General features: G+C 54.1%; 1 protein-coding gene across 3 annotated transcripts; it reads right to left on the bottom strand.

Annotated features, from left to right (window-relative positions):
- Nucleotides 1–2,405: 2,405 nt before the first annotated feature.
- On the bottom strand, nucleotides 2,406–17,373 carry Cd22 (CD22 molecule). Of its 3 annotated transcripts, XM_060366683.1 has the most exons (15): nucleotides 17,333–17,373; nucleotides 13,991–14,048; nucleotides 13,700–13,808; nucleotides 13,410–13,587; nucleotides 12,144–12,440; nucleotides 9,143–9,406; nucleotides 8,744–9,007; nucleotides 6,633–6,890; nucleotides 6,115–6,378; nucleotides 5,771–6,034; nucleotides 4,655–4,751; nucleotides 4,483–4,558; nucleotides 4,088–4,206; nucleotides 3,670–3,748; nucleotides 2,406–3,117 (listed from the first exon to the last, which is right to left on the bottom strand). In XM_060366683.1, the coding sequence occupies exons 3-15, from the start codon at nucleotides 13,763–13,765 to the stop codon at nucleotides 2,986–2,988; spliced, it is 2,358 nt and encodes a 785-aa protein (XP_060222666.1). In that variant the 5' UTR covers nucleotides 13,766–13,808; nucleotides 13,991–14,048; nucleotides 17,333–17,373; the 3' UTR covers nucleotides 2,406–2,985. The 3 variants fall into 3 exon arrangements, 2 of the variants coding, with proteins under 2 accessions (XP_060222666.1, XP_060222665.1); XM_060366682.1 differs by having other exon boundaries at nucleotides 13,410–13,808; XR_009585412.1 differs by lacking the exons at nucleotides 2,406–3,117; nucleotides 3,670–3,748; nucleotides 4,088–4,206 and having other exon boundaries at nucleotides 4,517–4,558; nucleotides 4,655–5,010; nucleotides 13,410–13,808; nucleotides 17,333–17,360.
- Between the last annotated feature and the right edge of the window lie 1,522 nt (nucleotides 17,374–18,895).

Below are 18,895 nucleotides of genomic sequence, written 5' to 3' on the forward strand. Positions count from 1 at the left end.
TTCATTGTGAGGATAGAGGCCCCTAAAAACCTTCTCTCGTTTAATTTTTTATTTAAATGTAAAAATAAGTAAAAGTAAAAAATGAGGTCACCATGACAGGAGTGGTGGTGTACGCCTGTAATCCCAGCACTCTGGGAGGCAGAGGGAGGAGGATCACTGTGAGATCGAGGGCAGCCTGGTCTACAAAATGAGTCCAGGACAGCAAGGGCTACACAGAGAAACCCTGTCTCAAACAAACAAAACAAAAAACAAAAAGAAAAAAAAAGAAAACAAAAGACACCTAGAGAGAGAGCTCTGAAAGCATCGAGCATTCTCAATTGATAAGACACCTCTCCAGGCCCCAGAATAGTTATTTTACAGTGTGTGTGTGTGTGTGTGTGTGTGTGCATGAGCCCCATAGTGTGCATGTAGAGGTCAGGACACCTTTTGGAGGAGTCAGTTCTCCTTCCACCGTGCGGGTCATAGGGATTGAACTCAGGTTGTAAGGTTCGAAGCTCCACAGGTGCCTTTGGCCATCGAACCGTCTTCTCGGCCCCTCGCTGAAACAGCATTTACAGTCCCCCACGGCCTCCAGAGAAGTTGGTGGTGCTAACTGGAAATCAATTTGGGGACGAAGAGGAAAGCAGCGCCTCCCACCTCCCTCTGGCACTGGGGAAAGATGAGAAGGGAGGAAAGGAAGAAAGGGACACTTATCGGGACATTCCTGTGTGCCCGCAGCTGCAAGCTCCTTGCCTTCCTGGGTGTAAGCACAACTTGCCCTCTAGGCTGAGCAGGTGAATCCTTGGATCCTTGGAGCCAGTAGCGAACTGGGGGGACCTGTGCTGCTCCTCTGGGTGGTCTTATGCTGTGAAAGAACAGGGCAGGCCCCCTACAGGGGACAGCTGTGAGAATGAAGCCACTTCCTCTTATTTCTTCATCGTTGTTTTTGACACTGTCTCTCTGTGTAGCCCAGGCTGGCCTTGAATTCGTGACGAATTTGGCAGTTGAGGCTTTGGGAGTTTTGCCTTCTGAACTTGGCTTTTCAGTATTGCTCCACTGGATATAAGGCTCCACTTCACTTCCCTGAACCACAAAGGTAGTAAAGAATGACAGACCTCTCCAGTCGGAGAAACCGAGGCGCTGGGGTGTGGCTCAGGGGTGGAGCCCCTGCCTAGAATCCCCCAGTGAGAGGCTGGGGGTGGCTCAGGGGTGGAGCCCCTGCCTAGAATCCCCCAGTGAGAGGCTGGGGGTGGCTCAGGGGTAGAGCCCCTGCCTAGAATCCCCCAGTGAGGGGCTGAGGTGTGGCTCAGTGGCAGAGCCCCTGCCTGGAATCCCCCAGTGAGGCGCTGGGGCGTGGCTCAGTGACAGAGCCCCTGCCTAGAATCCCCCAGTGAGGGGCTAGGGTGTGGCTCAGTGGTGGAGCCCCTGCCTAGAATCCCCCAGTGAGGAGCTGGGGTGTGGCTCAGTGGTAGAGCCCCTGCCTAGGTTCCCCAGTGAGGGGCTGGGGTGTGGCTCAGTGGTGGAGCCCCTGCCTAGAACCCCCCAGTGAGGGGCTGGGGCGTGGCTCAGTGGTGGAGCCCCTGCCTAGAATTCCCCAGTGAGGGGCATGGTGTGGCTCAGTGGTGGAGCCCCTGCCTATAATCCCCCAGTGAGGGGCTGGGGTGTGGCTCAATGGTGGAGCCCCTGCCTAGAATCCCCCAGTGAGGGGCTGGGGTGTGGCTCAGTGGTGGAGCCCCTGCCTAGAACCCCCCAGTGAGGGGCATGGTGTGGCTCAGTGGTAGAGCCCCTGCCTAGAATCCCCCAGTGAGGGGCTGGGGTGTGACTCAGTGACAGAGCCCCTGCCTAGAATCCCCCAGTGAGGGGCTGGGGTGTGGCTCAGTGGTGGAGCCCCTGCCTAGAATCCCCCAGTGAGGGGCTGGGGTGTGACTCAGTGGTGGAGCCCCTGCCCAGAATCCCCCAGTGAGAGGCTGGGGGTGGCTCAGGGGTGGAGCCCCTGCCTAGAATCCCCCAGTGAGAGGCTGGGGTGTGGCTCAGTGGTGGAGCCCCTGCCTAGAATCCCCCAGTGAGGGGCTGGGCTGTGGCTCAGTGGTGGAGCCCCTGCCTAGAATCCCCCAGTGAGGGGCTGGGCTGTGGCTCAGTGGTGGAGCCCCTGCCTAGAATCCCCCAGTGAGGCGCTGGGGTGTGGCTCAGTGGTAGAGCCCCTGCCTAGAATCCCCCAGTGAGGAGGATGTAGCTATAGAGCACCTCACCTGCATGCATGAAGCCCTAAGTTCAATACCAACGACAGCGGTACTCCGAGCTACTGATCCGACCCTGAGATTACCCTGAGTCTGTTCCCCTGGCCTGAAAGCTCCAAGTAGCTGCTCCTATCTCCAGGTTTCCAGTATAATTACACCAATCACCAATACAAAAGAGTTCATGTGACAATCTGTGCCATTTTTAATAGTAAGTATTTAGAGAATTATATATACATATTTATATGTATGTATGTAGATCCACGTCATCCTGTCTGCTCAGTGCCCAGGACCCCTTCGGGAAGGCACCAGCTCCACAGAAGGCCCAAGTTGCTGCTAGCCGTGTTTGTAGGAGAAAAGGCAGCTGGGGACAGTGCCTCTTGCTTCCTTATTTCTGCCCTTCCTGGGGATCTCCCCCAAAGGCCAGAAATCTGGTAATAAGATTCGTGAGTTCGGGGTGGAGTTTCAAGGGGACAGAGAAGAAGAAACGTCAGTGACAGTCCCAGCTGATCACGGCAGGAACGCGTCCGGCGGAAGCGAGGCTCAGGATGGGTGAACGATGGCCCATGGCAGACGGGACACTGTTCTGTGTGGAGTGAGAGGTCCAGAGAGGAGCTGGCTGGCCCTGGCCAGACACAAGGCTTTCAAATGACTGTGTGGGCGCACATGCCTATGGGCGCTGCCTGTGACGCCACGGCGGAGCTGCCGCGGCCGAAGCAGTTTTAGGTCTTTCTTTAGGCTCCAGAGCTTTCCGCCGCAGTTACCACCACCATCAGTGCTTGAGGGTCACATACTCCACATCTTCCTTTACCTGGGCCCGTGTCCCAGCCCCAAACCGAACCAGCTCAGAATAATGGATGCTCTCATCCTCGGGACAGCTTGGAGTCACGTTCTCGTAGTCACTCTGCAAAACACAAGGTTAGTCCGGCCTTCGTGATGACCAGCCTCCCTCCATTCTCTTCCGAGCCTTCTCTCGCTGGCTCCCCAGTGCGTGTGGTCCAGATGTCCAAATGGGGTCATCTTGTCTACAAATGGCTGTGCTCTGCCCAGGAGAAGCCGAGGCACCTGTCCTGGCTCCCACCTTCGCACTCTGCCTGAACGGCTTGCTGCAGTCTGAGTGTGGCCCCTGAGTTGGGAATGTACAGACTGTGGGGTCTGGGGGAGGTGACTAAGATTGGTGGATTAATAGCTAATCAAGGCAGAGACTTTCTAGGAAGTCGGGTTCTCTGTGACGTATGTCCTAGCCGTGAATGCTTTGGGTCTCCTCAAGACTGCCATCACCACACACAGAGACGCAGCCTTAGCGTTTCCAGAACCGACCATAAGCCAAAATTAAACCTCTTCCTGTTGTAGACCACCCGGTCTTGGGGATTCGACTTTAGCAATGGAAAATAGACGTTAGACGGCCACCCTTCCCAGTGTCACTGTCTGCCTTTCCGGAGCTCTGCCCTCTTACCGGCTGATGCTTCTGTATCACGGAGTAGGTGACCGTGTCGTCTGGAGGAGGGCCCTGTGCTGCTGAAGGCCCTGCATCACTAAGAGAAAGGACACAGCTATGCGCGGACTCTCCCCAGCAGCCCCTTTCCCAACCTCAGCCCTGGGAGAAAACGCCTCGTCTCTTGTGCGCCCAGCACCACAGCGGCAGCTAATGAAAACGGGTGTGTGACCGTGTCCCATTCAACCTGCGACACAGCTGGGCTCTGGACACCCGCTCCTGAAACAAAGAAACAGGTCCCACCGAGGGCCCGTTGCCCTGCCCTGTAGCAAGAATGAGGTGACGAGTGTACGGTGGTGCCTGGCACAGGCCTGGCACAAAGCGGGCAAACTGGGACACACGGTTTTCCTCCCACACCCCTCCTGAGCACCCTTCGTACCCAGCGCTGGGCGTGTCGGTCTCCGGAAAGCGCAAGATGGCATAGCTAACGGTCTCATCCATCGCAGGGTTGTAGCATCCTTGGGGCTGGGGGCCTTCTGAGAGAGGGGTCCTTCTTGTCTGGAAGATGCAAAGTGGCACCTGTGACCTCTCCTCTGGCCCCATCCATCCCTTTCTCCTGCCTTTGACCCCAACAGTTCTCTGGAGGCCTTTTTTTTTCCCCCAACAGGATCTTACAAAGTACTATATAAGCCAGGCTGGCCTCAAATTTGCCATCCCCCTGCCTCATCTTCTCTAGCACTGAGACTTACAGGCCCCCCCATGGATCCTCAGACCACTCCCACCCTCTTCCTGCCTTCAAGGGCTCCTCTGTGGTTCACCCTTCTGTTATCTCACCTTTTTATTCCTCACAAAAAAGCTCTGGCCGCTGGAATTCTCCTGAAGTTGCTGCTGGCTCTGGTGACGCTTCCATCTAAGGACCAAGGGTTTGGGGAGGGTAAGCCGGCAGGATGAGTGCTGGGGAGTGGGGGTAGGGGACTGGGAGGAGGGGGGAGGCGGACGGGCTCACTTTTTCCAGATTTTCATCCCCCAGAAAGCCAGGATGCAGACAGCCAGGCAGACTCCCAGCCCCATGGCGGCCCGCTTGCCGATGGTCTCTGGGCTATCTGGTGAAGAAAGAGATAACCAGGCTCACTGTGCCTCGTGAAGATGGCGATGGGCTGAGAGCAGGCTGCCCCTCTCCCTTCAGGAAGCCCCATCTTTCCTGCCCGCAGGTGTCCTCCTCATGCGGTAGAGTAAGGTGAAGAAGATCAAGAAGCAGTCCCTGCCTCCCTGCCGATAGGACAGAGGGCCAGATCTTCGTCCCCAGCGAGTGCTGTTCCGCAGACAGTTCTCACACAAAGCCTGTGACCCCGGCCTTTGCGGCTGTGCAACCCCGAGAGAAGTTTGGTCAGCCGGTCAGAGCAGGCCCGGCTCCACTTGTCCTGGCAAGTGTGCCCACAGCTGCAGATTCAGCTCCCTCGAAGAGGGCGCTGGGAAGATGGGGTGGGCTGCAGTCATTTGAAAGAGGCAAAGCACAAACACTCAGGAGGCAGAGGCAGGGGAGTTGCCTGGAGTTCAAACTGGGCTGCATAGCAAGACCCCTATCTCAAACATAAAAAAGAAAAGACAAAAGCATGGGTGGATTATGTAGGAAAGGGAGATGGGGCTTTTTTGTTTCGTTTTCAAGGCATTTTTTTTTTCTACATAGCCCAGGCTGGCCCTGTTGTTTAGGTGATATCCCCATGTCAGCTTCTCAAAGCCCTGTTCAGCTTCCTTTTTTGTGCTTAAAAACATTTTTCTGGTATTTGTATTCTTTGTATTCTTGTATTTGTCTTGCTTAAAATATCAAAATGTAAGAAATAGAGATCTTAGCCGGATGTGGCTAAGAGTTTTAATCCCAGCGCTCAGGGAGGCAAAGGCAAGTGAAAGGAGAGAGAGAGAGAGAGAGAGACCTTATCCATCAAGGGTGAGATGCACACATGGAGAGGAGGAAGACAGGCCTGTGGAGCAGGACAGGATGACTTTGCGGTCAGGAGCTGTTGGTCACAGGGCATGCCTGGGCAGGACACAGGAGAAGGGGGGGAGGGGCTGCGGCTCCCAGGCCAGAGGAAGGACCCGAGGGAAGATGAGAGGGAGAACTTACAGTAGACGCTGAGGACGCTAGGCAGCGATTCATTCCAGCCGATCTGGTTGGCACCCCGGCAGCGGTAGGACCCCGAGTGCTGGACCCTCAGCAGGTCCAGCCTCAGCTTTTGGCCTGAGAAGTGGAGGTCCTGACCGTTGGGGTCGTACCAGATGTACTGTGAGACCGGTGGGTTGGCGTCACTCTCACACGACAAGGTGGCCTCCTTGCCCTCCATCACGCTGTCCCCGGGGCTGATGGACACTCGCAGCCTCCGGGGAGCGTCTGTAAACGGGGAACCCGGGTCAGGCCGGAGCCGCGGGGCCCCTCGTCTTCATGTTTCGCCCCCAGCTCCAGACACTCACACAGCACTTGGAGGTCCCAGGCCTGCGATGGGGTCTCTCCAATGGCGTTTCTGACCGTGCAGACATAGTCCCCAGCATCTTCCGGAGAGATGGACTGGAAGCTCAGGTCTTTCCCTTTCTGCACGAGGCTCCCGTTCTTCTTCCAGAAGAAGCCGACTTCTGCCGGGTGGCTCTTTGAGAAGTCACACCGCAGGAGGACATGCTGCCCAGCGCGGATCTCTGTCATCGGGCTGACCTTCAGGACCTTCACGGCTCTGGGGGCATCTGCGGGGCCACAGGGATGTTTTGGCTCTTGATGTCCCCCCAAACTTCCTGTGCCCTTGATCAGGACTTCCTGTCCCTTTGTTTAGTGTTTCCTATTCCGTAGATGAGGACTTCCGGTCTCCTTGACCCTGAGGACTTGGGGTCCTCCCTCAGTCCCCCGAGGTCCGGGTTCCCATCCCCTCACCCTTCTCTGTCTGTATCTCAGTTCAGCCACCTCTCGGACTCCCCCGGACACCCCTTGCCCCGTCACTCACAGTGGACATTCAGGCTGACCCAGGAGGTCCACGAACACCAGTGATTACAGGCTGCACAGCTGATGGGCCCCGTGTCCCACGCAACTCTCCGGATCTGCAGCACTCCCGGTGTGAGCTCATTCCCGGAACCTTGAGGCTTCCATTGGTAGCTGGTGACTTCCGGATTGCTGGAGTTGTAGTGACAGGCCAGGGTCACGCTGTCTCCTTCCCGAATTGGCGTGGATGATTGGATCACCATGGTTACCGCCTTGGGGGCATCTTAGAGTGGAGCAGGGAAGTGAGCGGAGAAGGTTGGCACTAGTGCCCACTGCGGTGGCCTTGCGCGGGCGAGGCGAGAGCTCTACCACCCAGCTGCATCTCCAGCCCTACCCTAGGTTTGTTTTTTAACCTTTCCTTTTCTGGTCAGGGTCTTGCTAATTTGCACAGGCTGGTCTTGAACTTAGCCTCCCAAGTAGCTGAAATGGCCGGCTTGCACCACCCTGGGCCAGTCGCAAGGCTGCTTTTAGGAAAGTCTTCTCACACTGTCCCCAAACGACCCTCTCCCGCCCCCCCCCCACGCCCTCTTGCAGGGCCCCACACACTGCCGGATCCCACACTTTTTGAAGCCGTGTGGCCTCGGTCTGGTCTGTTTGGAGGGACACCTAACCTTCCAGAATCCTCCCAGGGGACGCCCTTAGCACAGTCAGTGTGTGTCCCCAACAACAAACTTTGCCACTACTGTCAGTGACCCTGTTCGTACGCAAGCACCCAGAGAAGGAAGTCTCCACCCTGGGAGCGACTCGGTTACCCGCTGTGCCATGCCAAGGAATGCCAAGCCACGGCAGAGCAATGGTAGTCCTCCGGCTCTCAAATCTTTTAGGACTTCTGCTTGCCTGCTGATGCCATGTCGCCATGCCCTGGGAAACCCTAGTAATAGGCAGGGTCCCGCATAGCCAGGCTGGCCTTGGACTTAGATATCGTCAAGGTGACCTCGGATGTACAATCTTCCTGCCTTTGTGCCGTAAGTGCGGATCTGAGGCCGTGATATCCCTTTCTTTTATGCAGGTGGGGGCCGAACCCAGAGCTTTATGTGCTCTAAGCAATCTACCAACTGAGTCGTGACCCCGGGTCCTCCCTGAGGCATTCTAGGGAAGTACTCTACCACTGAACCACACCCCAGCCCCTCACTGGGGGATTCTAGGCAGGGGCTAGAACTGAACCACACCCCAGCCCCTCACTGGGGGTTCTAGGCAGGGGCTAGAACTGAGCCACACCCCAGCCCCTCACTGGGGGATTCTAGGCAGGGGCTCTACCACTGAGCCACACCCCAGCCCCTCACTGGGGGATTCTAGGCAGGGGCTCTACCACTGAGCCACACCCCAAGCCCCTCACTGGGGGATTCTAGGCAGGGGCTCCACCACTGAGCCACACCCCAGCCCCTCACTGGGGGATTCTAGGCAGGGGCTCCACCACTGAGCCACACCCCAGCCCCTCATTGGGGGATTCTAGGCAGGAGCTCTACCATGAGCCACACCCCACCCCCTCACTGGGGAATTCTAGGCAGAGGCTCTACCACTGAGCCATACCCCAGCCCCTCACTGGGGAATTCTCGGCAGGGGCTCTACCACTGAGCCACACCCCAGCCCCTCACTGGGGAATTCTAGGCAGGGGCTCTACCACTGAGTCCATGCTCCCAGTCCCCTACCGATAAGCTATGGGAAAGTATTCTGACACCGAGCCACATCCCGGCTCCTCTTTCTACTTTTGAGCCATTCTCACTAAATCGCCTAGGCTGACTTTGAACTCACTCTGCAGCCCAGGAAGGCCTCACATGTGTGATCCTTCTGCCTCAGCTTCCCCAGTAGCTGGGATGACAGATCTGGGCCACCAGGCTGGTGACATTCATCCATGTATCCATTCATTCATTCATTCATTCATTCATTCATTCATTCAACAAATATCTACTAAATAACTGCCATAAGCCAAGGCTCTGTCTGGTCTGTGTGTCTGGAATGCAGCGTTGAAGCTCCAGGTGCCTGGGAGCTTGTCTCATATACCCCCTCACCCCCTCACCCCCTCACCCCCTCACCCCCTCACCCCCTCCGAGAACCAGAAGTCAGTTGGCTGCTCACATTGGACATCCAGCTCAGCTTCCTCGCCTATCTGTCCACGACCCAGAGGGTTCTCTGCCAAGCAGGTGTAACTCCCAGCATGCCTCAGGGAGACTCGAGCTATGTGGAACTTCTCTCCTGTCTCCCCGGGCACCTCCTTCCGGTTGTGAAGCCAGGTATAGTTTGTTGCAGGTGGACTGGCCGGTGACGCACAGATCAGCTCTATGGACTGTCCCTCGTCAGCGGGAGAGTGGTAGATTCGAACCTGGGACGGTTCTGGAGGGACTGAAAGAAGGCCCCGGCGGGGGGGCAACGGGGAGGGTGAGCAGAACCCCGCAGACTGGCACAGGCGGCCACCAGAGCCTCCCTTGGGATCCCTGAGGATCGGGCTGACCCCGCCCCCACCTCCCTCAAACTCACACAGCACGGTGAGGGCCACTTCTGCTGACGCTCCTTGGCCCACGGCGTTGGAAGCGCGGCATTGGTATCTCCCGCTCATGTTCCTCGCCGCCCGCAGGGTCAGGGTGGGTGGCCTCCATCTCTGTTCCTCCAGGGGCTGCCCGTCCTTGAACCAGGACACGGCCCCGGCTGCTGGGTTGCTGCTGTTAACCTCGCAAGCCATGGTCACAGGCTCGCCCTCCTTGACCTCTGTGGGACTGACCCGGATGTTCAGTTTCGGGGTGTCTGCGGGAACAGAGGAGTGGTGTGGGAGGGGACGGGGAATTCTCTGCGGCTGTGCTTTTATTCTGACAGCAGGAGCCCTGGCAGCAGCTCCCAAATCTGTGGTTTCTTTGCCCACCCAGTGGCTGGCACAACCCCTCGCTTGTCTCTCTGCCCTTCCCTTTTTCCCTCCCTCTTTTCTTTCCTTTCCTTTCTTTCTCTCTTTCTCTTTCTCTTTCTTTCTCTCTTTCTCTCTTCTTTCTCTTTCTTTCTCTCTTTCTCTTTCTCTCTTCTCTCTCTCTCTCTTTCTTTTCCAAGATAGGGTTTTCCTGTATAGCCTTGGCTGTCCTGGACTCACTCTGTAGACCAGGCTGGCCTCTAACTCACAGAGATCGGCCTGCCCCTGCCTCCCAAATGCTGGGATTACAGGCTTGCTCCACCGCGTCCAGTTTTCTGCTTCCCTTTCTCTTGTCCCTTACCTTCCTGTCTCTGCCAGTACCCCCACCACTCCTAGCATCGTCAGTTAGAGACTGACGCCAAAGCTATCCATTGGGTTTCTATCCGCTCCAGGAGACCCAGTGTCCTCCCCTCTCTACTTCCTCCTGCTCTTACCTCAAAAGGCTCAGGCGATCGTCTTGTCTGGCCCTCCGCCATTGCCTCAGGTCCTTTGTGTTTGTTCTTTCTCCTCACTAGAATCTCCTTTGTCCTCCCGAGTCCCTCCCTCTGTCATGTCAGCCGGGGTCTGCACCTTCTTCACAGAAGTCTCCATCCATCACCCCCTTCCTAACCCTGCTTTCTCTTCACCCTTTTTGGGGTATTTGTGTGTGCACATATGGTTATGGAGGTCAGAGGACAATTTCGGCTGTTGTGTTTCGGGGACCATCCATCTTGTTTTTACTTTTTTTTTTTTTTTTGAGACAGAATCTCTCTCACTGACCTGAAGCTCAACAATTAGACAAGACTGGTTGGCCAGCAAGTCCCAAGGCTCTTCCAGGATCTGCCTCCCCAGTGTGGAGACAAGCAAATTTCTCCACGTTCAACTTTTTGTTTGGTTGGGTTTTTTTTTTTTTTTTTTTTTTTTTATTCTTCCAGACAGGGTTTCTCAGTATAGCTTCAGCTGTCCTGGAACTCGCTCTGTAGACCAGGCTGGCCTTGAACTCAGAGATCTGCCTGCCTCTGCCTCCTGAGTCCTAGGATCACAGGCATGTGCCACCATACCCAGCTGACATCCTGCTTTTTAAATGTGAGTTCTGGGATCAAACTCAATTTCTCATTCTTGTAAGGCAAGTACTTAAAAAAAAAGATTTCTTTTCTTTTCGTTGTGTGTGTCTGTACAGCTCCATGCTGTGGAACTGGAGTTCTAGGCAGTTACCAGCTGCCTGGTATAGGTGCTAGGAACTCAATTCAGGTCCTTTGTAAGAGCAATAAGTCTAACTACTGTACCGTCTCTCCTAAGTACTTAAAAATTAAAAAAAAAAAAAGTATTATGGGACAGGAGAGAAGGCTCAGCAGCTAAGAGCACTAGCTGCTCCTTCAGAGGTCCTGAGCTCAATTCCCAGCACCCACGGGGAGGCTCAGGGTTCTCTGTAACTCCAGTTCCAGGGGATCTAACACGCTCCTCTGACCTCCATTTACACCATTCTTGCTGTTGGTGCACTGCCATATATGCAGGTGAAGCACCCATACACAAAAATAAAAAGTAAAAAAACTCTGAAAAATTAAATACATAGCACATCACATAGTACTAAGCTTATTTTTTTTTTAATATTACAAAGGGGACTTATTATGTTGGCTAGGCAAGTTCTGAATTATCTCCCCGGCCCTCTCTTTCTCTTAACACACACATCTCCTGGCAATTCTGCTCTGTGTTGGCTAATCTGCCTCTTATGTGTCTGTCACAATATTCATTCCACACAGGCAACACCTGGCCCAGCCAGGCAGGCGGATCTCTGTGAGTTCGAGGCCAGCCTGGTCTACAAAGAGAGTCCAGGACAGCCAGGGCTACACAGAGAAACCCTGTCTTGAAAAAACCAACCAACCAACCAAACAAACAAACAACAACAAACCTGGCTCAACACTCCAGCTGCACCTAAGCTGGCATTCAAGACAAGGCCTGGTACCTTATCAGTTCACAGACTTTTCTTTTTTTAAAGATAGGGTTCAGCTGGCCTAGAGCTCACTGTGCAGGCCAGTCTAGCCTCAAACCCACAGAGCTCCACCTACGTCTGCCTCGTGAGGGCTCTGTTTAAAAGTGTGTACCACCATGCCAGGCCCCACAGTAAAATATTCATTCCATGGATGGATGGATGGATGGATGAGGCATAAAATAATGGGAAAACTTACTTGTATGCAGCACAGCGAACTCTAACCGGATGATTCTCAAAGCATGCTGAGAACTGATCGATTGATCGATCGTGATTGGGGGTGGAGGTCGAGCGAGTGCCTCCCAAGTGCTAGGCAAGCACCGAACCTCCAGGATAGGTCTCCAGCCCTTACTGTTTTAACGCATAGTTTCACTATGTAGCTAGCCCAAGCCCGTCTCAAACTCAAGCTCCCCCAGCCCTGGCCTCCTGAATGCCCATTTCCAGGCCTGCATCACCACTTCTGCCAAGACACAGGACTGACAGAGGAGACAGCATCTCAGGAACAGGTGACCGACAGCTGAGCCACCTTCGGACACGGGCTCCCCCTATCCCTGGTGGGGCTCAGCAGAGATTGGGAAGGAAGTGACAAGGTGGCGGCCTTCCCCCCGGAGACTCACGTTTAACGTCCAGACTCACTGTTCTCTCAGAGAGCAGCCAGGCGGAATGCCAGACTTCACATTTCACCGTCTTCCCATGGTCCGACCACTTTGCTTCAAAGGTGAGCTTGCTCTCTGTGTAGACTTTCTCAACGGAAGAGGTGATGGAGGTGACAGAGGTGACCCCAGGCTTTTCCAGGGACCACCAAAAGTGGATGTCATACTCAAAGCAGGCAAAGTTCAGTCCACAGGTCAGAGTGATCCTTTGGGATTCCTGGATTTCTGGTGGCAGCTGGATGGAAGGTTGGAAGGGTGTCTCTAGGGTGAAAAAAAAAAAAAAGAGGTCTGGGAGCCAGGGATAGGACAAAGAGCCTGCCACCCCTGGATTCAGGCATCCTGTCCCATATGACCGCAGAACAATCCCTTGCAAGGCCATCCTATCTCTTTGTTCAGTTCTATTACTCTGTGGAAGGCCTTGGGAACACTAAGCCTCCTGGGAAACTGTTTTACATTTACTTTGTTTTTCACTCCCTGTTTTCATTTGCTTTTTAAATGGCCTCAGGATCGGGGTTCAGGTTGTTTGTTTGGTTGGTTTGGTTGAACTCTGCACATATTGCTAATCACTGGTAGTATGCTTGTGTTTGTTTGGTAACCTCAGTATTAGTCAGCCAAGAATGGCATTCCTTTAGTGAGGTGATGCTGAGTTCTAGGGCTCAGATGTCCACCACGCTGGAGAACCCAACAGATGTGATGTCAAGATTCGTAGCACTGACAGCTCCAGTGTGGACTAATGTCTGGGGCAGGCCCCATGTCATGGGGCATGTCTTAGCCCTGTGCTCTCATCATCTAGCCTAACAGGAGTCCTTTAATTTGATGACTAACCACTGAGAGATTTGAAAATCCAAACTTCTATCTTCTCTGAAAAGATAAAAAAAAACCTGACGGCCTGGACAACAGATTCCAGAACAGGCACAAGCTGAGGAGAAGATGCCTGAGGTACAACAAATGCTTACGCTGCAGTTGGCCTCGTAGGTGTGGTGGAGGAGAAAGTTCATTGTAGATAAAAGGTGGCGCATAGCCAGAGTCAGGGACAACTGGGGAAGTCCAGAGTGGACATGACCCTGAGCCCTGTGAGGAGATGGGGGAGAGAAAGGGAGAAGAGAGAGGAGACCTAGGTGCAGCAGCCAAGAAAGAGGGTAAAAGGGAAAAGAGGGCAGTAACCAAAATGGCTAGATTATCTAGGGAAAAGCCTCCGGGGAAAGGGGGACCCAGCCCCCATGCCCTTACCAGAGACATTGAGCTGTATGGGTTCCATCCACTTGTGATCGCCTGAAAGCATCCTCAACCCCAGCTTCCCGCTGTCATTGGCACGTACTGGGTGGATTTTCAGCGTACAGTTACTTTGTAGGTCTCCCAGAAATGTTACTCTCCCCATCTTAGAAGGGGATGGGGTAGACTTTGAGTACTGAAAGAGGGTAGTCCCCTTGAAGTCCTTGGTGCTATCATCATAATCGAAATGTTGAAGCACAAGGATGCGGTCCAGAGACCCTCTGGTATTTGTATTTTGTATTATGTACTTGCAAGGAATCCTGATGCAGGCTCCCTCCCAGGCGAAGAGGGTTTCGGGATGGGCAACGGTCCATTGTGCTGAGTCGTGCAAAGCCACGTGTCTTATCGGCCACAATGCTGGTCAGAAAGTGTTATTGAGTGGTGAGAACTCTCTCAGGAGACAGGAGAGGCAGCACACACAGCGGCACGGGAGCTCGGCCCACCTCCTCCGTGCACACTGCCTCCCCACGGTCCCCACGCCTCTTCATTGCCCACCCATGTCCGCAAAGCCAGCCTCCAGCCTGGGCCTCAGCCCTTACCTAGGATCAGGAGGAGCCGTGGGCAGTGGAGGCGCATGCTGTCTCGTCTGGGTGGGACCTAAGGAAAAGGAGTTAGTCTGTACAGTGGGTATGTTGGCGTGGCACCATAATCCCAGCATTCAGAAAGCTGATGCAGGGGGATTGCTACAAGTCTGAGAACAGCCTTGGCCATGTTCTGAGACCCTGTCTCAACAGCAGCAACAAAAGGAATTTGCCTTTGAGCTATCCAGATCCTTGCTTGTCTCATTCTCTGAACTCTGATTCCATTTTCCTGATCCTGGGTGGGGTGGGGGCCGAATTGGTTATGTGATGGAGATGTGGGTTGGAGTTCCCACAGAACCATTTCTGGGTACACCATACTTCTTCAAGCAGACATCTTTCTTTCCTCTGCCTCTCGGTTCCACCTGTTCATGTCTTTAAATTGTATGTGTATGTGCGTGTGTGTGTGTGTGTGTGTGTGTGTGTGATTTATGGGGCATGAGCATGCTACAGTGCAAATGTGGAGACCAGAGGACAACTTTGTGAAGACTTTTGTGGAGTTGATTCTTTTCTTCCACCTTTAAATAGGCCCCAGGAGTCCAGCTCATATGGCCAGGCTTTCACAGCAGGCACGTTTCTCCCCCTGAGCCATCTCGCTGCCTTTTATAAAATTCTTTATCTTGCTCTCAGGCTGTGCTGCCAGACTGTTATATGCTTCAAATGACAGGCTCAGGTAGCAAGCATTTCCCCAGTCTACCCACGCAAGATTTTTCCTATGGGACAGACACGGTGATTTGAAAGACTTGGGGATAGGAGACGGAAACAACAAGAATCCCATTAAAACACGTTTGAGCCAGGCCTGGTGATTCAGGCCTGGAATTCCAGGTGCTCCAGAGGCTGAGGCAAAACAATTGCAAGTTCAAGGTCAGCTTGGCTACAAAGTTTCATCCCAGTCTAGTCAATATAATAACAAGGCCTTGTCTCAAAACAAAAAGTAAAAAGAGGCCTGGGGGTGTATCTCTGTGGTAGAGGAAGCCACCAGTGAAGCACTGGGGCATTCATGGTTAGAGCCCCTGCCTAGAATCCCCCAGTGAGGGACTGGGGTGTGGCTCAGTGGTAGAGCCCCTGCCTAGAATCCCCCAGTGAGGGGCTGGGGTGTGGCTCAGTGGTAGAGCCCCTGCCTAGAATCCCCCAGTGAGGGGCTGGGGTGTGGCTCAGTGGTAGAGCCCCTGCCTAGAATCCCCCAGTGAGGGGCTGGGGTGTGGCTCAGAGGTAGAGCGCCTGCCTAGAATCCCCCAGTGAGAGGCTGGGGTGTGGCTCAGTGGTGGAGCCCCTGCCCAGAATCCCCCAGTGAGGGGCTGGGGTGTGGCTCAGTGGTAGAGCCCCTGCCTAGAATCTCCCAGTGAGGGGCTGGGGTGTGGCTCAGTGGTAGAGCCCCTGCCTAGAATCCCCCAGTGAGGGGCTGGGGTGTGGCTCAATGGTGGAGCCCTTGCCTAGAATCCCCCAGTGAGGGGCTGGGGTGTGGCTCAATGGTGGAGCCCTTGCCTAGAATCCCCCAGTGAGGGGCTGGGGTGTGGCTCAGTGGTGGAGCCCCTGCCTAGAATCCCCCAGTGAGGGTGTGGGTTAGGGGTAGAGCCCCTGCCTAGAATCCCCCCAGTGAGGGTGTGGGTCAGGGGTAGAGAACCTGCCTAGCAATCAGGGCCCCTAGGTTCACTCCCTAGTACTATCCCAAAAAGGAAAACCGGACCCATCGTGCAGTATGGCATCAGGAGAACATTTTGTGGGAGTAAGAAAGCCTTAGCAACAGAGAGTGTTCCAAATGACCCCCTCCTGAGCCCCATGGTGGACAGAAAACAAGATGAAGTCATTCCTTTTCTAACGGCATCAGCCAGTTGTTACCAGGTGGAACTGGGGGGCCCCCTCCCCCATTGTCTGATCATCTACCACAAGGAAGAAGCCAGATTGTCATGAGAAAGGTCTTGCTTTATAAGCAATAAACAGGGCCAGCCATGGTGGTGTTCGGCACTTAGGAGCCTGTGTTTGTGAATACAGGCTGGTCTGTCCTGCCAAGCCAGACCATGTCTCAAAAACCTCAGCGACAGAAACACACAGCGGTGGCCTGACCGAACTTCACTGTGTATTTAAAGGCCACCAGTTAGTCACTGATATCCAGGGTATCCTCTCTCTGTCTCTCTCTCTCTGTGTGTCTCTCTCTCTGCAACAAGCTTGTCCGCCACCATCTTTCGCTTTACACAGAGTTAAATTTAACTCTCTTCGTGTGGCTGTGACCTCCGCGTCAGCCCCCAGGGATCATGCAGGATGTGTAGCCGGAGTGTGTCTCCGGTGTCAGAGCAGAGCTCTGTCCCTTCTCTCCCACCTCCCCTACCAGCACCTCCCCCTCTCCCAGGCTGCAGGGCACAGGTGGGCGCCCAGGACCAGGTGCAGGGAAAACTAGTCCACTTGTTGAAAGCAGGCTGGGTCCTATCCCCAGCGTGGGGCACTGGCCTGGCCCGGGTGTGGATAACAGGGGAGTGGACTGAGGCTGGGGCAGACCATTTGAGGCAGAGCTGATCTCAGTTTTCAGGGTCCCAGGTTCAGGGAATGCCTTGCCCAGAGATACCTCTAAGGTCACGGCCACTTGGGAAAAGCTGAGTTCAACCGGAGGCTTTGCTGCAGGACTTCTCAAGCTGTCTAACGAGGAACACCGGTGACACTCGTCACTAGACATGCAGTCAGACACGCAGTGCCCGTGTTTCTTGGGCCGTGAGATCTATTTTAATTTTTTCCATCAAAAGCTTCGAGGGACTGCGCGCTCTGCTCAAAGGGACGCACTTGGGTACACCCTCAGGGTTGCTATAAGGGGCTGTGGCACCAGCCAGTGGGTGCTGGACCACTGTGCCTCTCTGGAGGCTCCCCCAGCCGGAGAACGCAGCTTGAGCGGTAAGGAGGCACTTCCAGAGCAAAGATGCTACCCAAGGGATTTCCAGTAGTCTCCAGGAGCAGGGAGCTGAGCCTGGGGACTGGAGGATGAGGCCATGGAGCGGAGTACGGCAGCAACAATTACTAAGTCCAGGAGCTTAGCACAGGGCCATACTGTCGGGATCTACAGTCCACTCATTTCAGACCTCCCGAGAGCCTCAGGGTTGGCTTCCCAGTCCCATCATTCCCTTTTGAGCATCCAACAGCTTCTTCTACCTCAGAAGACCCAGAAAGTCTGGCCAAGGGGATGCTGAAAGACAGGGGTCTGTCTGTGCCTATCGGAAGTTAGATAAAAAGAAAACAGCAGGTCCTTGTGGCCAGCACAGGCAGCCACTCCACATTTACTTGTTGAGAGCAAGAGAAAAGATCAAAAATGGTTTTTACCTGAGTCCTCGTGTGCTCGCTCGTCGGGGTCCCTAGCAGAGTCTGAGAGTAAAAGTAAGTGAAATCTCATAAGCTTGGCCACACCCCCTTCCTCTCTGTGCCTCTGCAGGGGAGCAGCAGATGGGGTGATCTGGGGAGTGGGGAAGAACAGGAGCTTGGGGTCAGATGGACTCCCTGGAGTGGGGCCTGAGCTTGAGGATCTTCTGTGTCTGAATTTCCAAGCTGGCTTGCCCAGGTCTCCGGCTATGAAAGCCTAGAGCTCCCAGACAGCTGGAAATGGAGCAGGTCCTCTCGAAGGTGGCTTTGGTTTGCTGATACTGTCTTCTTACTAGCAATCCCACCGAAGGCAGGAGCAGGGGGGTCTGGCACTGGGCACGGATGCCTCAGCACCTCCACAGGCTAGGGAAGAACCAGGGCACTGGGGAAGGAAGAGCTGAGTGGGAAGTCTTTTTTACTTTATTTTCATTTATTTGTGATGGTGCCTAGGCGTATGTGTGTGTTGTCATGTGTGTGTTTGTGTGTCCTGTGTGTGTTTGTGTGTGTTTGCACCAGTGCTTGTGTAGAAATCAGAAAACAACCTGTAGTCAGCTCTCTCCTTACGTGGGTTCGAGGGATCAAACTCCGGTTGCCAAGCTTGCCCACAGCCGCCTTTACCCACTGTACCATCTGGCAGCCCTAAAAATGGTCTTGAGACTGAAACTGACTCACTTGGACCCCACGTCTTCAATTCAGTAAACGTGTCGTCGGCAGAACCAGGCAGCAGCCAACAGAGCAAGGCAAATTCTACAGATGACAGAGAACGCCGGAGGCAGAGCTGAACCTGGCTTTACAGGCTCGGGGGATGTGTTGCTTACACGCACCCAAAATGTCTTCAGGGTCACGGCTGGTCAGGAAAAGATAAGTGCAACAGTTCAGAGGTCCCTGCAGGCCTCACAGCCGGTTGAGAAACAAACTGTGTGGAAGCTCCTTTGCAAAGTACATGTGGCCATGAAGATGGGTTGTATAGCTTAAGGGCCTAGGATCTGTGGTCTCTGAGATAGCCTAGAGATCAGTGAGCTATAAAGTATATATGTATACACACACACACACACACACACATAATTATATAGCACCTGCCTGGATTATTCCTGGATTCTCCAGTGTGTTATCTGTGAAGACCTGAAGACCTCATGCCCTCTGCACAACAGCAGGCTTTTCTGTGGTCTAATCAGCTGACTGTATCTAATCAGCCCTATGTGTGGTACATGTCACCAGACACGGGAGTAGCCTGGGAGTAGCTAGCCACACAGACAGAATCAGGAAGAGTCAAGAACTGCAGAACATAGTGAGGGGTGGTGAGAAGAGCAGCAGGACTATCTTCTCAACTACTCAGGAAATTGAAAGAGGAAGAGCAAAAGTGCAAGATCAACCTGGGCTACAGAGTAATTTCAAGACCAGCTTCAACAATTTAATGAGACCCTGTCTTGAAAACACATCAAATCAAAACAAAACAAACAAACAAACAAACAAACAAAAAACTGGGGGCCAGGGAGTGTGGTAGAACAGTAGTATCTTCTCCCTGCC

This window comes from Meriones unguiculatus, chromosome 14 (genome assembly GCF_030254825.1).
Source record: "Meriones unguiculatus strain TT.TT164.6M chromosome 14, Bangor_MerUng_6.1, whole genome shotgun sequence".
Taxonomy (NCBI): Eukaryota; Metazoa; Chordata; class Mammalia; order Rodentia; family Muridae; genus Meriones; species Meriones unguiculatus.